At 50.4% G+C, this 16,812-nt stretch overlaps 1 protein-coding gene across 6 annotated transcripts in view; it reads left to right on the top strand.

The window, feature by feature from the left end:
• Positions 1 to 16,812, top strand: part of OTOF (otoferlin) — a 123,768-nt gene that overhangs the window by 59,874 nt on the left and 47,082 nt on the right. For all 6 annotated transcript variants that reach the window (XR_012579313.1, XM_074536346.1, XM_074536349.1 and 3 more), the window contains 12 exons: positions 6 to 79; positions 1,706 to 1,832; positions 2,357 to 2,411; positions 3,855 to 3,986; positions 4,977 to 5,039; positions 5,857 to 5,941; positions 7,461 to 7,620; positions 8,897 to 9,083; positions 11,354 to 11,540; positions 12,680 to 12,903; positions 14,379 to 14,487; positions 14,953 to 15,136. Coding sequence is in view for 5 of the 6 variants with exons in the window: in XM_074536346.1 (XP_074392447.1) it covers positions 6 to 79; positions 1,706 to 1,832; positions 2,357 to 2,411; positions 3,855 to 3,986; positions 4,977 to 5,039; positions 5,857 to 5,941; positions 7,461 to 7,620; positions 8,897 to 9,083; positions 11,354 to 11,540; positions 12,680 to 12,903; positions 14,379 to 14,487; positions 14,953 to 15,136 (1,587 nt within the window). In the remaining variant the exon portion in view is untranslated. The remainder of the gene's footprint in view (positions 1 to 5; positions 80 to 1,705; positions 1,833 to 2,356; positions 2,412 to 3,854; positions 3,987 to 4,976; positions 5,040 to 5,856; positions 5,942 to 7,460; positions 7,621 to 8,896; positions 9,084 to 11,353; positions 11,541 to 12,679; positions 12,904 to 14,378; positions 14,488 to 14,952; positions 15,137 to 16,812) is intronic.

The following is a 16,812-nucleotide window of genomic DNA, read 5'->3' as shown; positions in this document are numbered from 1 at the left end:
TCCAGAGCTGGCAAAGGAGTTTTTTCAGCCATGAAGCTTGGAAAGACACGTCCGTCCAAGGATGAGCATCGGAAACAAGGTACGGTCATGGAATGATGGTGGATTCCTGGAATTGCAGCGGTGGGAGAGGAAGGGCTGCCTGTTCTGTTCCCTGGGCTCTGCACCGAGGTGGGGCTGGAATTGGACACCTCTGGAAAGGCAGGAGAGGGCAGCGATTGGAAATTCATGGCTGTTTCCATTCAGAGCCGAGGATCAGTTTCCCACAGCAAAGAAAAGCAGGAATGTGCGTTTACAGGCGGAGAAAAGCCTTGGAAAAAGTTTGGGTTGTGATTCTGGGAAAACTTGCCCTGTTTCCCAGCCAGGTTTGAGGATAGGAAAAAGGAATTTTGCCTGGGATGCTGGCATGGAAACCTGGGTGCTCCTCCCAGAACCTGCATGTTCTGTTTGTGATTAAAGATTCCAGCAGGACCATGGGAAAACACCCAGGATGCAAATGAACAGAGCAGTTGGTCCCATGGAAGCATCTCCACAGGCTGGATTTATCCATGGTCCTGGAATTCTCACTGTGTGGTGTGGGCAGCGCTGCAGGGCTGGGAGGCTCCTGGTCCCACCTTTCCCAGGAACCTCCAGGTGTCCCTGGGCTGGGATGGTGGTGATTCCAACCCTTGGCTACTGGATAAGGGATGGGTGGATGTCCTGGATCCGCTGCCTGCCGGCCAAGCTGGCATTCCCAACATTCCGTGGGTGCTTCCCTCCCATCCAGACTCTTCTCCAGCTTAGATCAGCTCTAACCTGTCCTTGGACACTTCCAGGGATGGAGCAGCCACAGCTCCTCTGGGAATTCCAGCCCAGCCCCTCCTCACCCTCCCAGCCAGGAATTCCTTCCCAAGATCCCACCCCAAGCTCCCTTTTCCCAGTGGGAGCCATTCCCTGTGTCCTGTCCCTCCATCCCTTGTCCCCAGTCCCTCTCCAGCTCTCCTGGAGCCCCTCTAGGCCCTGCAAGGGGCTCTGAGGTCTCCCTGGATCCTTCCCTTCTCCAGCTGGACATTCCCAGCTCTCCCAGCCTGGTTCCATGGCTGAGGGACTCCAGCCCTGGAGCAGCTCCGTGGTCTCCTCTGGACCAACTCCAGCAGCTCCATGATCATCCCATGCCAAGGATCCCAGAGCTGGAGGCAGCAATTCCCAGCTCCTGGCTCAGTCTTAATCTCCTGGCTGAGTCCAGGACCCCCTTTCCCTCAGAAAAGGAACATTCCAGCAACTTCTTCCAATAGAAACCCAGGCATGGGCACGTGCCGGTGGGATCTCAGCTCCTGCAGCAGTTTTTCCTCCTGGGAATGACCCATTTCTCCCATTTTTTCACCCCTCTCTCCTCAAAACCAGGGAATTGGTTGTCTTTGCACCAACTCATGCACTCCTCAGATCTCCAACTCTTCCTCAAATGCTCTTTCACCCCCTAAATTCTGGGTGCTCTCATTATTCCTTATTTTTCTTTCCTTAAGACCCTCCACAGGAATTCTGCCCGGATGGAATTCCATGTCATCTCTTTGATAACCCCTCTTCCGAGCAGGTTGCCCGAGACCCGACCTGGTCCCCATTGTTTTTGTGCTCCCAGCCGAGGGGATGGATTGGTTTCCCTTCTCCCAGCCTTTAATTATTCACCGGTGGAAATGAAAACCGGAGCCATTCCTTTGTCCCCTTCCCGCAGATGATCCGGCTGTTCTGGAAACAGAAGACCTGGATAGAAAGGCCATGAGATACGGAGCAGGCCTGGAGCCAGACACCATCTCCCTGGCCTCTGTCACCGCTGTCACCACCAATGTCTCCAACAAAAGGTGAGATCCGGGGTTGGGATTGTGCCAGCGGGAGGTGAGGATGGACATTCCAAAAAGTGAGTGATCCCTGACATAGGGAATGTTGGAAATCATTGTCCCACAGAACCAGTGGGATGTTTTTCTGGAATATCTGACCCACAGCAGCGATCACCAAATTTCTGTGGAGCCTCCCAGCTCCCAGGGTTGGAGGAGCATTGAGGGTGACCCTGGTCTTGTAGTGAGAGGGATTTGGGACATGAACCTGGAGGGACAGGACACAGGGAATGGCTTTCCACTGCCAGAGGGCAGGGATGGGATCTTGGGAATTAGGAATTGTTCCCTGGGAGGGGCTGGGATGGAATTCCCAGAGAAGCAGTGCCTGCCCTATTTCTGGAAGTGTCCCAGGCCAGGTTGGACAGGGCTCGGAGAACCTGGATTGGTGGTGTCAGGCTCTGGATGATCTTCAAGATGCCCTCCCAAACCATTCCATGATTCCATGAATTCCAGCCGTGGTTTGACCAAAGGTTTCTTCTGCCTCTCCCAAGGTCCAAGCCTGACATCAGGATGGAGCCGAGTGCCGGGAGGCCCATGGATTACCAGGTAGGTGACACCTGGGTATGGCCCTCAGGGTCACGACCTGGGCTTGGGGACACCGTTTGCAGGGACCGAGTTCCTGGTGGGTCTCAACTCACTGGGCTTGGATCCAGGGCATCCCAAGAGCTGGAATTTCACTGGTGGAGCCATAAACTCAGGATTAAGCCATCGACTGGGTTTTTTGTCCGGCATGTAAAACTCAGAGAGCCCAAATTAAGCCCAAATTAAACCCAAATTAAGCTCTCTTTGAGGTTGTCTCTGGAATTTCTCCTTGGAGCAACCTGGGGTAGCAAAATGTGTTCCTGCCTCTGGCAGGGAGTGGAATGGATTGAGCTTTAAGCTCCTCCCAATTCCAACCAATCCATGATCCCATTGTGTTTTCCAGCAGAAATGAAGCCAATGGGATCGGTCTCTCTGATCCCACAGCTTGGGTTAAATCCTTTCAATTTTCCAATGGAAGTGAAGCCAGTGGAATCGGCTTCTCTGATCCCACAGCTTGGTTGAATCCGTTGGATTTTCCAGCAGAAGTGAAGCCAATGGGATCGGTCTCCCTGATCCCACAACTTGGTTAAATCCATTGGATTTTCCAGCAGAAATGAGGACAATTGGATCAGTCTCTCTGATCCCACAGCTCAAGTTAAATCCATTGGATTTTCCAGCAGAAGTGAAGCCAATGGGGTCGGTCTGTCTGATCCCACAGCTCAGGTTAAATCCCGTTGTGTTTTCCAGGAGAAGTGAAGCCAATGGGATCGGCTTCTCTGATCCCACAGTTTGGGTTAAATCCACTGGATTTTCCAGCAGAAATGAGGCCAATGGGATCGGTCTGCCTGATCCCACAGCTCAGGTTAAATCCCGTTGTGTTTTCCAGCAGAAGTGAAGCCAATGGGATTGATCTCTCTAATCTCACAGCTCAGGTTAAATCCCGTTGTGTTTCCCAGGAGAAGTGAAGGCAATGGGATCGGCTTCTCTGATCCCACAGCTTGGGTTAAATCCACTGGATTTTTCAGCAGAAAATGGAATTTTCCAGCAGTAGTGAAGCCAATGTGATCAGTCTCTCTGATCCCACAGCTTTGTTGAATTCATTGGATTTTCCAGCAGAAGTGAAGCCAATGGGATTGGCCTCTCTAATCCCACAGTCTGGGTTAAATCCATTGGATTTTCCAGCAGAAGTGAAGCCAATGGGTTCAGTCTGTCTGATTCCACAGCTCGGGTTAAATCCATTGGATTTTCCACGTTGGGTGTAGCACCCTCACCAGGAGGCTGGAGCAACCGGGATTCCTGGGATCTCCTGCATCCCACACCCTTGCCAGCCCCTCCTCACCTGTATCCCAGTGGGACCAGCAGACCCCATTGCACTGGGAATTCCCCTTGGTCAGAGGTGGGGGGGGTGGGGGAAGGCAGCCTGGAGCTGCTCCCGGGATGTGGAAATTTGGGAATTCCTCTCCCCAGGTCAGCATCACCGTCATCGAGGCCCGGCAGCTGGTGGGGCTCAACATGGACCCCGTGGTGTGTGTGGAGGTGGGGGAGGAGAAGAAATACACGTCCATGAAGGAATCCACCAATTGTCCTTACTACAATGAGGTGGGTCCGGCCCTGGTGCTGCTCCAACCCCTCCGGGTTACTCCACCCTTGATCGTGTGATTTGTTTTTATCCTTGGGGTTGTTTTTGGTGTTAAATTCCTACTGGAACAAGGAGAAATCTCAAATCACACAGGAGAAACAAAACCTTTGCCCTCTGGAATTTTATGATCAATGATTCCCAGAATTTCTGAGAAATCTGTGCTTCCATTGGCTCCCCACATCCCCCATCAGTGATCCATGTGGTCCCATGCACAGTGTTGGGATCACATGGATCCATCCCTGCTGGGCCATGGGCTGCAGGAACTCCCCCAGGCATCCGGGGGGATTCTCAATCCCTCTGGGCTACACCACCCTCAATCTGGATATTTCCTTCTTATCTGTGGGGTCTTTTTTGGGTTAAAGTCCTGCTGGAATAAGATGAAACCTCAAACCACACAGCAGAAATGAAGCCTTTGCCCTCTGGAATTTTGTGATCAATGATTCCCAGGTTTTCCAAGAAATCTTAACTTCTGTTGGCTCCCCACATCCTCCATCAGTGATCCAAGTGGTCCCACAGTCAGTGTTGGGATCACATGGATCTATCCCTGCTGGGCCATGGGCACTCCCCAGGCAGCCACAGCTTTTCTGGGGTGTTTTCAATCCCTCTGGGCTACTCCACCCTCAATCCAGTGATTTCTTTCTTATCCATGGGGTTTTTTTGCGTTAAATTGCTGCTGGAATAAGGTGAAACCTCAAACCAGACAGCAGAAAAAAAGCCTTGGCCCTCTGGATTTTTGTGACAAATGATCCCCAGGTTTTCCGAGAAATCTGTGCTTCCATTGGCTCCCCACACTCGGTGGGGGATCAGTGATCCATGTGGTCCCATGCTCAATGTTGGGATCACAGGGATCCATCCCTGCTGGCCATGGCCCCCCCTGGGCGACCACAGCTTCTCTGGGGGTTCTTAATCCCAATGGATCCCACCCCTCACCATTCCTTTTCCCCTTCCAGTATTTCGTCTTCGATTTCCACGTCCCCCCTGATGTCATGTTCGACAAGATCATCAAGCTCTCCGTAAGTGACCCCGATATCCTTGTCCTTTTTGGGGGGGCTTTGGAAGCAAACCACCCATTTTTGGGATGTGTTTAAGGTCCTTGATGTGAGATTCCCAACAGGAATTCTCTTCTGCAGACCCCTAGTCTGTTTTTCTGTTCCAACCCTCATTCCTGGCTCCACACATCTCCTGCATTCCCTGTGTCCCTTCATGGGTTGATCTCTGGTATTCCAGAGATCCAAACCTTGGAATTTATTTATTAGAACCAAACCTTGGAATTTATTTATTTATCCTTGTGGAGAAGAAAGACCTTCCAGAGCCAGGGAAATTGCTGGGGTATCAGAGCTGTTGTGGAAATCCAGGACTGGGAATGCTGAGGGGAAAGCTGAGATTTCAGCCCACCCAAAACCAGGAAGGTGATGCACAAGACTTCCAGATTCCCTGTCCAATTAGGGCACATTAATTAGGGTCATCCATATCCATCCTGTTGCACAGACTGGCTGCACAATTTCTCCCATTTTTCCTCAAATTCTGAGCATTTTAAAGGCTCTTACCCCAGTTAAATATCCCAGTGTTTCCTGCTGTGGCTGGAAAAGGGATCTTCCTCCAAAGATTAATTTCTTTCATTCTTTGTTCATTCCAAATACAAACTTCCTGGCAATTCCACTAATCAGGACCTGCCAACCCCACCGGGCCTTTTGTTGTCCTTGAATCCTACCCAGACCAAGGAAAACTCCTCAGCTCCTTTCCCATCCCACCCTGGAGACCTCTGGAATGGCTTTGTGGCTCTCAGGTCCTGGGGGAATTCCTGAGTGGTTTTCCCCTCTTGATTCCCAGGTGATCCACTCCAAAAACCTGCTGAGGAGTGGGACGTTGGTGGGGTCCTTCAAGATGGATGTTGGGACTGTTTACACCCAGCCTGGTACGTGAATGTCGTTTGTAACAATTCCCAGGCACCTGCAGCTGCTCAGTGGCGTAAAATTCCCAGCAAAGGAGTCAGGCAAGGGCTAGATTCCTTGGAAAATGCTTTCTAAATATTAAATGATTGGAAATTGATTGAAATGATAAGGTGTAAATATCCAAGATATAAAAAGTCACCTGGAGTCACTTGTAGGTCAGGGAAGAGCACTTGACACCTCTGGAGAAGGGTCTATATCCCATCCTGGAACTGCAGAATCACAGGATGGTGTGGGTGTGATGGGGCTTTAAAGACAATTTAATTCCACACCTGCCATGGGCAGGGACACCTTCCATTGTCCCAGGTGGCTCCAAGCCCCAATGTCCAGCCTTGGGCACTCCCAGGGATCCAGGGATTCTCTGGGAATTCCAGCCCAGCCAGGAATTCCTTACCAAGATCCACAATCCCAAGCTCCTCTTTCCCACTGGAAGCCATTGCCTGGCTCCTGCCCCTCCAGCTCTCCTGGAGCCCCTTAAGGGATTCCCTGGATCCTTTCCTGATCCTGTCACACATTCCCAGCTCTCCCAGCCTGGGATTGGATCCATCCCCGTCCCTACTCCTCTCTGGGAAGGAATTTTAGGATCCAGGGGCTTCACTGGGAATTCAGGACTCCAGGAAGGGTCTCCCTTCCCTTTTCCACCCCTGAATTCCATAAAAATCCCTTGGGATGGATCCTGAGTGTCCCTCAATCTCCAACACCACTCTCTATCCCAGGCTGCTCCAAGCCCCAAGTCATGCAAGCTTTCCTTGGACAATGCCAGGGATTCTCTGGGAATTCCAGCCCAGCCAGGAATTCCTTCCCAAGATCCCACAATCCCAAGCTCCCTTTTCCCAATGGAAACTATTCCCTGGCTCCTGGGCCTCCAGTCCTTTCCCAAATTCCAGCTCTCCTGGAGCCCCTTGAGGCCCTGGAAGGTGCTCTGAGTTCTCCCTGGATCCTTCCCTTCTCCAGCTCTCCCAAGACAGATTCCCAGATCTCCCTGATCCTGACATCCAGATCTCCAGATCTCCCTGTGATCCCTCCTGGGTGTGCTGGTGTCCATCCCTGCCCTGCCCTGGAAGAAGCCCTGGGTGACATTCCCAGACAGGACGTGAACATTCCAGACAGGAATGTCCAGGGATGGATCCTGCCCCACATTTCACCCAAGCCTGGAAAAGAGGGAGAGGTTGATTAGAGCTGCTGGCCATTGAGTCCAATCATCCCCAATGCTGCCAGGGCCACCATCACTGCCCCATGTCCCCAAGTGCCACATCCACACGGCTTTAAACCCCTCCAGGGTGGGGACTTGAGATTCCACCCTCATCCAGCTTATCCCGTTGTGTCTCCATCTCCAACACCAGGCACCCCTTCCCAGTGGATTTTCCAGGGTTTTTGGGGGATCCCTCACACACAGGGCAGGTCCCACTCCATGGAATGCCGTGTCCTGGTGGTGTTGGCTGTGTCTGGTGGTGACAAAGGTCTCTCTTGTCCCCTGGGTTGCAGAGCACCAGTTCTACCACAAATGGGCCATCCTGTCCGACCCTGAGGACCTCACAGCTGGCCTCAAGGGCTACCTCAAGTGTGACATCGCTGTAGTGGGCAAAGGGGACAACATCAAGACCCCGCACAAGGCCAATGAGACGGAGGAAGACGACATCGAAGGGTAGGGATCTGCCAGGATCCGGTTCTTCCCGGCTCCCTGGGGAATCCTTTCCACCTCTCCTTCCCTTGGGTGGGATCACAGGATCCAAACCTGGTGGCAAACCCTGAGCCGTGAAAGGGAGAGGGACCAATCTGGTGGTTTTCTGGGAGGGAATGCGTGGTCCTGGTGCAATTCCAGGTGGTCTCCAGTACAGAGCTGTCCTTCCTGTGGGGTCAGACCATCTGCTGGTGGTTGAACTCTCCAGCAGCACCAGCCTGGTGTCACCCAGCCTGATGTCCCCTGATGTTCCTGATGGGTGGAAAATGGGATGAGATGGGATAATGGGATGGGATCTCACACCCCAAGGCAGAGCAGGGAAGTCTGGATGAGGTTTCGCAGGCTGTGTGTGTGAACAGGGATCTTGGACTGTCCAGAACATCTCAAAGGTCATGGAACAAAAATCAGGAGCTTTAAGGCTTGATTCCAGTCCCAAAACTTTTTCATGGAACAAAAATCAGGAGCTTTAAGGCTTGATTCGAGCCCCAAAACTCTTCCAGATTTATCTCCATTTCAAACCAGAATAAATATTTCTGTTTCAAATCTGCCTCTGAGGGTCTCCCCACATGGAATCCAGGGATGGTTTAGGTTGGGAAAGACCTCTGGGATTGAGTCCAGCCATCAACAGCCAGAAACCACCAGCACAGGTTTCCTGGCTTGCTGGGGCTTAAGGAACCACCTCCAGAACTTTGGGCTTCATTCCATGCTGTAGTGGTGATGTTCTTCTACTTATTCCTAAAATCCTGGAATGGTTTGCTTTGGAAGGGATCTTCAAGATCACCTTGTTCCAACCCTCCTGCCATGGGCAGGGACACCTTCCACCAACCATGGACAACTCCAGAAATTCCTAGAATTCCCCTAGAAATATTTTGTTCACAGCATTCCCATCTATTCCTGCAGAGGAGGAAGGCCACATATTAAAAAAAAAAAACACAAAAAACAAAAACAAAAACAACAAAAAAAAAAACAATGGATGGAGTTAATTTCATCCCCAAAATAATCGTCCAAGGTCCCCTTGATAAGGAAAAAGCAATTCTTCCAAAATCCCATTCATTCCATTTCCATGGAATGGTGTGGAAGTGGAAGGAGTCAGTGCTCGGAAAATGGAGCAGCTCCTCTCTGGTTGTTTATGGAACCACAAAGGTTGGATGGAGGTTGTCCCATCCAGGTGGGATGGGATTCACTGACCATCCCACCCCAGTAGCTGTTCCCAACTCCATCCTGACATTCCACATTCCAGGAACCTCCTGCTCCCCGACGGGGTCCCCCCGGAGCGGCAGTGGGCTCGGTTCTACATCAAGATCTACCGCGCCGAGGGGCTGCCGCGCATGAACACCAGCATCATGGCCAACGTCAAGAAGGCGCTCATCGGGGAGAACAAGGACCTGGTGGACCCCTACGTGCAGGTGGCCTTCGCGGGGCAGAAGGTGAGCGGGGAGGTGCCAGGGTGACCACAGGAGGTGACACCAGTAGGTGGCCATAGATGGTCTCGGTGGTCCTTGCAGGTCAGGTGGCACTTGGAGCCTTGAGATGGGCGTGGTGTCACCTGGTACATCAAGATGGGTGTGGTGTCATCTGGCATGTCAAGATGGGCGTGGTGTCACCTGGTCGAGATAGGTCTGGTGTCACCTGGCACATCAAAATGAGCCAGGTGTCACCTGATACATTGAGATGGGTGTGGTGTCACCTGGTGCGTTGAGATGGGCATGGAGTCACCTGGCACATAGAGAGGGACATGATGTCACCTTGGTTGAGATGGGTATTGTGTCACTTGACACATGAAGATGGACGTGGTGTCACTTGGTGTGTCAAGATGGGCGTGATGTCACCTGGCACATAGAGCAGGGCGTGATGTCACCTGGAGCATTGAGATGGGCGTGGTGTCACCTGGTATGTCAAGATGGGCGTGGTGTCATGTTGGTCGAGATGGGCATGGTGTCACCTGGCACACTGAGATGGGCATGGTGTCACCTCATAAATCGGGATGGGCATGGTGTCACTTGGCACATTTAGAGGGGCATGGTGTCGCTTGGCACATTGAGATGGGTGTGGTGTCACCTGGTCCAATAAGAGATAGGCGTGGTGTCACCTGGTACATTGAGATGGGCGTGGTGTCACCTGGCATGTTGAGAGGGGCGTGGTGTCTCCTGGCATATCCAGATGGCCATGGTGTCACTTGGCATGTTGAGAGGGGTGTGGTGTCACCTGGCACATTGAGATGGGCGTGGTGTCACCTTGTTTTTGCTCTCTGGGATGGGTTTGAGCCCTCTCCATTTGAGGAGGAGAATTCCTCACTCAGGAGAGGGCGGAGTGGGTGGAAGGGAGCAGCTCAGGTGGTGAGGGATGGTTTGGGAGATCCAACCTGTTGGGAAGGATGAAAGTTTGGCAAAAACTTTCACAGATATGTGTGCTTGGCAGAAGATCTGTGAATGTAGAACCTGAAAATGAAATAGATATGGAAGCAAGTTTTGATATAGAAGAATAATAGATGTGTAAATTGAGGTTTGCTGAGCCAGTCTTGCTGGACAACTAAGAAAGCAAAGGTTAAGTCGAGTTGGAAAGAGATTTTATGACTTAGAGCAAAGGATAAGCTGACCACAAACAAAAAGATGTTTTTACCAAGCAGAAAGATTCCACAGGCAAACAAACATGCTCATGTGGCAAGTAGAAAAATGATCTAAGAATTTTCCACTGCAGGAAAACTGAAAAACAACTTTAGGCTTAAACTGTAACTTTCTAAATCATGTGGTTGGATTATATTGACCATAATATGGTAATGATATGTTATAGGTAATAGTTAAGGTATTGATTGGTTGATTATGTATTAAGATGCTCAGCAAAGAAAAATATATAATGCTATGTAACCAGAACTAAAGGGTTTTCAAGCTTGTCTGCAGCTGGATCTGACATCTGTAGGCGTGGCTCTGTCACCCATGTTGGAAATCCAGGAAATCTTTCTGGCTCCAAGGCAAGGGCAAATAATACTCAGGAGACTCACTCTGAAGTTTATTATCCTTATCTATTACAAAGTCACAAGATGTGAGTTAAAATGGTGTCTGTTCAAGGCTATTTAAGTCCCAGTTACCCAATAAACAGTTGACATCTATATTATTTATGCTTCTAACCCAATTATGACCACCCAAAACCCGCAATGAGGACATCTTTCATCCAATTGGAGAAAACCACCCTGATCTGTGAGGAAGAAGAAGGTACAAAAAAGACATCTAACCCACACCCAAAATTCTCCATCAATCTGTCAGGACATCTTTCACCCAATTAGAGAAAACTAACCACATTCGTGAGGAGGAAGGTGCAAAAAAGACATCTAATCCACACCTAAAATTCTCCATCTTGACTCCCATATATCACCATATACTAAAACCCCAAATCTAAGTTTTTCATCCTGTGATATCACAAACCTCTAACCAACTCCACATCTGTAATCCTGGTGCTATTAATCAGTTTTGGAAGGCTTCTCCACATCTCCAGGTCAAATGCAGTGCTCTCCTGCGGGTCTGTGCCTTTCAGCACAGAAAATTCAAAATTCTCAGCATCCAGGGTTCCAACATCCCACAACCCTGGATTGCTGTAACACCTTGGATACAAAAAACTGCATTTTGAAGAGTTGCCTGGAGTCCCCACATCTCTCATCTCTTACTCAGCCCTCGTCTGATATCCATCTCCTCTCGATTCCCAGGGAAAGACATCCATACAGAAGAGCAGCTACGAGCCCCTCTGGAACGAGCAAATCATCTTCACAGAGATGTTTCCCCCCCTGTGCAAGCGGATCAAGATCCAGATCCGGGACTCGGACAAGGTCAACGACGTGGCCATCGGGACCCATTTCATCGACCTGAGGAAGATCTCCAATGAGGGGGACAAAGGTAAAGTTGAAGTGGGGGCATAAAAGTTACAGAGGCTGAGTTCCCAAAGTTTTCCAGGCTCCTTCCCACCCCTGGAATTCCTGGGTGCCCATCAGGAGAGACCTTGATGTCCTGAAATGTGAGAGGTTCCTGGGCCAGTGCCCTGAAAACCAAGATTTGTCACAAACCTTCAGCCAATACCTGAAAGCAAAGACACCCCAGAACAATTTTCTCTTCCAAAAATTCTGTGGATAGATGAGCATTTGAGGGCAAAGATGGGAAACCAGATGTGGGACTGGAAAGGGACTAATGGGGGGTTCTCCTTCCTTGAACCTCAAGATGGGGAATTGCCAAAGATCTGCCCAGTTCCCACCACTGCCTTCCATGCAAATTTCCCCCAAAAAACCCTAGGAGACTCCAGGGGGGACCCTGTGGCTCTGCACAAGTCCCTGGCAGGAGGGGACAGCCAGGGGTGGTCGGGCTCTGCTCCCAGGGAACAGGGACAGGACAAGGGGAAATGGCCTCAGGCTGGGCTAGGGCAGGCTCAGGGTGGATATCTGGAAAATTCCTTCCTGGAAATGGCTGTTGATCCCTGGCACGGGTGGAGTTTCCATCCCTGGAGGGATTTAAAAGCCATTTGGATGTGGCCACATCCATTTGGGGGACATGGGTTAGTGGAGGCCTTGGCAGTGCTGGGATCGGGTGGAAAAACTGCCAGAAAAATCTCCTGCAAGTGCATTTGGCAGGAGATTGAGTTGAAAGACTTAAGTGCTTCCACTCACCCTGGTTGTGCCAGGTTGGAAACCAGGAGGAATTTCCCCATGGAAATGGTGCTCAGGCCTTGGCAGGGGCTGCCCAGGGAGGTTTGAAGTGCACATTCCTGGAGGTGTCCAGGGAATTCCTGGATGTGGCACTGAGTGCTCTGGGCTGGAGACAAGGTGGGGATCAGGTTGGACTTGATGATCTGGGAGCTCTTTCCCAACCCAAATCATCCTGGGATTCCCTGAAAACTGTCTCCATGGATGGCAGCAACCACACATCCATGGACACACAAGAAGACGTCCCATCCTGTATCACCACACAGAGACCAGGAAAGTGATGCCAACCATGGCTGCCAAAACATTCCCTTTTCCCTCTCCATCCCCTTCCCACCCCCTCAGGTTTCCTGCCCACCTTCGGCCCCGCCTGGGTGAACATGTACGGCTCCACGCGGAACTACACCCTCATGGACGAGCACCAGGAGCTCAACGAGGGCCTGGGCGAGGGCGTCTCCTTCCGTGCCCGGCTCCTGCTGGGCCTGGCCGTGGAGATCCTGGACACCACCAACCCCGAGATCAACAGCTCCACTGAGGTCCAGGTGGAACAGGCCACGGCGGTGGCGGATGTAAGTGCCCCGTGACCCCACAGGTGTTCCCATAACCCCACAGGATCCTGGGGACAGTTTGGGGTTTATGGAATATTGGATTGTTACCTTTGGTCTCATGAATTTACGATTTTCGTGGATCGGGAATGGTGTGGCCAGCAGGAGCAGGGAGGTCATTCTGCCCCTGTACTGGGCACTGGTGAGGGCACACCTGCAGTGCTGTGTCCAGTTCTGGCCCCTCAGTTTGGGAAGGACGTTCCCAAGAGATCCTTGAGATCCTTGAATGTGTCCAGAGGAGGCAACGAGGCTGGAGAGGGGCTGGGAACACAAACCCTGTGAGGAACCCCTGAAGGGGCTGGGGGTGCTCAGCCTGGAGAAAAGGAGACTCAGGGGTGACCTCATCACCCTCTACACCCCCTGAAAGGTGGCTGTGCTCAGGTGGGGCTGGGCTCTTTTTCCAGGCAGAACCAGAGGACACAGCCTTGAGCTGCACCAAGGGAAATTTAGGCTGGATATCAGGAAAAAGTTTTTTTACAGAAGGGATGATAAAGTTCTGGAATGTTCTGTCTGGGGAGGTGGTGTAGTCCCCATCCCTGGGTGTGTTTAACAAAGCCTGAATGTGGCACTGTGTGCCAGGATTTAGCTGAGGTGTTGGGGCTGGGTTGGACTCGATGATCTTGAAGTTCTCTTCCAACCTTGTGATTCTGTGAATTGTGTGAATTTAGTGATTTCAAGCGTTGTTCCAGCTGTTCCGGATCTCACAGAGGAATGGAAGGAAATCTTGCAAAATTTCAGGTTTTAGGCTCATTCCAGCGCTCACTTCCCTTAGGAGCACTGGGAATGTCAGAGTGACATTGTTTGTCTCTGGCACATCTTTCCCAGAGGAGCTGTGGCTGATCCACCCCTGGACGTGTTCGAGGCCAGGTTGGACAGGGCTTGGAGTACCCTGGGATAGAGGAAGGTGACCCTGCCCATGAAACTGGGGGATCTCTAAGGTCCCTTCCCACCCAAACCATTCCACAATTTCTATCATCTCCTGAGCCTAGGGATGTTTCTCCAAGAGGGAATTACTCATGGGCAGTGAGTCATCCCCTAATTCCAGTTATCCCACTCTTATCCGGATGGGTTTCAATCAGATACCAAGGTTTCAATCAGAAACCAAGAACCAATCTCCTTTATTTCCCAGCCCAGGGGAATGAAACCACCTGGAAACAGAACCATTCCAATTCCATGGGAGCATCCAGGCACCTGGATTTTTGTGGTTTGATCAATTAATTGAACCAAGGCTTGTATTCCTGAGTGTGCCTGAACCCAGCTCAAGGTTATCTTTAATTAAAAGATATTAAAAGGAAATCTTCAATTAAAGACTCTTCACAATGAGCCAGGAGATGGGAGACAAAACCCTCCCCATCCCTTTGGAAATGGCATCCTGAGGGATGGATGTGTCTCTCCCTCTGACCCCGACCCTCAGCCCTGGGATCTCTTTTCTCCTTCAGAACTGCAGTGGGAAGATGGAGGAATTCTTCCTCTTCGGAGCCTTCCTGGAGGCCACCATGATTGACAGGAAGATTGGGGACAAACCCATTAACTTTGAGGTCACCATAGGTTGGTTGGTTTTTTTTGGGGAGTTGTGATGGTGGTGAAAATCAGAATTCAAAGCTGGGGGTGGGGTTTATTCCTGATTTTCCATTCCAACCCCTGCTAGAGCAGGTTTGGGGAGCAGGGAATGGCTCCTTCGTGGGCATGAGGGATGTGGGATCCCATTTTGTGCCTGGTGGGCTCTGCCCAGTAGAGCTGATCCCTCTCTTCCATCCTGGTTTCACCCTCCAAAGATGCCAGGGGATTCCCAGGGGATTGAGAGGGGGCAGGAGCAGGGCACAGACACCTCTCCCTAATTTCCAGCTCCTGGATGTGGTTCCAGAAAGTCAAACTCCACCATTCTCTGTGACTTCAGCAGAGAAAACTTTTGCCAACCTGAATTGAATCCCAGAGCTGGGAGTTAAAACCCTGTGAATCAAGTACACTTTTTATTTATTTTTTCTTTTTTGTTTTTTTTTTTTTCTCCTTGAGGTAACTATGGCAACCAGGTGGATGGCTCCAGCAAACCTCTCCTGAGGAGGAAGAAAGAGGGAGGGGATGGGGACGAGGAGGAGTCGGAGCTGCTCCAGAATTCCAGTGACGATGAAGTTGGCGAGGATGGAGAGCTGGTTTCCGTTTCTTCATCCCCGCCCATGAAGCCCCTGGTCACGGACAGGTCAGTGTGTCCACCTGGGCACTGGTCAGTGTGTCCACCTGGGTGTGGACAGGTCAGCGTGTTCACCTGGATTTGTGTGGTCAGTGTGTCCACCTGGGCACTGGTCAGTGTGTCCACCTGGGTGTGGACATGTTAGCGTTCAAAAACACATAATCACAGGGGATTATATGCGGTGCTTTTTATTAAGAGCTCTGAGAATCGGGGTATATTCAACCCAAATCTGATTCCAACCATACATCCGAAATGATCATGTTTTATACTCTATCGTTACATAACTTTCATGTTAATTATTAAACTTATATTGTTCTATTGTATACATAAATTTAGTCCCTCTCTGAATTTCCAACATAGTTTCTCACTATTCTTCTTATGGTTATATAATAATTACATTTAATTATTATATAATTAAATGTAATTATTATAATAATGTAATAACTAAATTATTATTAATTAATAATTAATTAATAATAATTAAATTATTATTATGATGATGTAATAACTAAACAATCATTACATCTAACAATTATATAATACATCATACTGCTTACGCAGGTGCAGTTGATCTGGGAAAGCACAAAGCCCAACATTTTAGATTCTATCTTTAACTTTTTCCAAGGTTCCACTATCAGACAGGTCAGTGTGTCCACCTGGATTTGTGTGGTCAGTGTGTCCACCTGAGCACTGGTTGGTGTGTCCACCTGGATTTGTGTTGTCAGTGTGTCCACCTGGGCACTGGTCAGGGTGTCCACCTGGGCACAGACAGGTCAGGGTGTCCACCTGGTCACGGACAGGTCAGTGTGTCCACCTGGGCACAGACTGGTCAGTGTGTCCACCTTCCACCTGGGCATGAACAGTGTCCAACAGGATTTGTGTGGTTAGTGTGTCCACCTGGTCACAGACAGGTCAGCGTGTCCGCCTGGGCACTGGGTCAGTGTCTCCACCTGGGCATGGATGGGTCAGCGTGTCCCCATGGACTTGTGTGGTCAGTGTGTCTGCCTGGTCTCAGACAGGTCAGTGTGTCCACCTGGATTTGTGTGGTCAGTGTGTCCACCTGGGCTTGGACAGGTCTGTGTGTCCACCTTGGCACAGACTGGTCAGTGTGTCCACCTGGGCATGAACAGTGTGTCCACCTGGATTTGTGCAGTCAGTGTGTCCACCTGGGCTTGGACAGGTCTGTGTGTCCACCTGGGCTTGGACAGGTCTGTGTGTCCACCTGGGCACAGACTGGTCAGTGTGTCCACCTAGATTTGTGTGGTCTGTGTGTCCCACTGGTCACAGACAGGTCAGAGTGTCCACCTGAGCACTGGGTCAGTGTGTCCACCTTGTGTGGCTCCTGGGGACAGTCCTGTTTTAGGGACATGGGTCAGTGATGACCTTGGCAGTGTTGAGATCCCAGATGGAAAAACTGCTGGAAAAATCTACAAATGCATTGGGCAGAAAATTGGGATAAAAAGGCTTAAACCTTCTGCCTGAGATGTGCCCGGGGAGGTCTGGATTTGCATACCAAGAAAGATAATTGGATTTAAGATGATGAGATTTAATTTAAGTGGATTTTTATCAAGTTTTAGCAGCAGATTGGTGCTAATTGAATTCACTGTCTGATTAAATCAATTGGGAAAAAAATATCCAGTAAAGATAGGTGCCTCCCTGGAATTCCCTCCCTATTTCTATGAATA

Source organism: Zonotrichia albicollis, chromosome 3 (assembly GCF_047830755.1).
Source record: "Zonotrichia albicollis isolate bZonAlb1 chromosome 3, bZonAlb1.hap1, whole genome shotgun sequence".
Taxonomy (NCBI): domain Eukaryota; kingdom Metazoa; phylum Chordata; class Aves; order Passeriformes; family Passerellidae; genus Zonotrichia; species Zonotrichia albicollis.
Note: the sequence above shows the minus strand (reverse complement) of the source record. Positions and strands in the feature narration are given on the sequence as shown.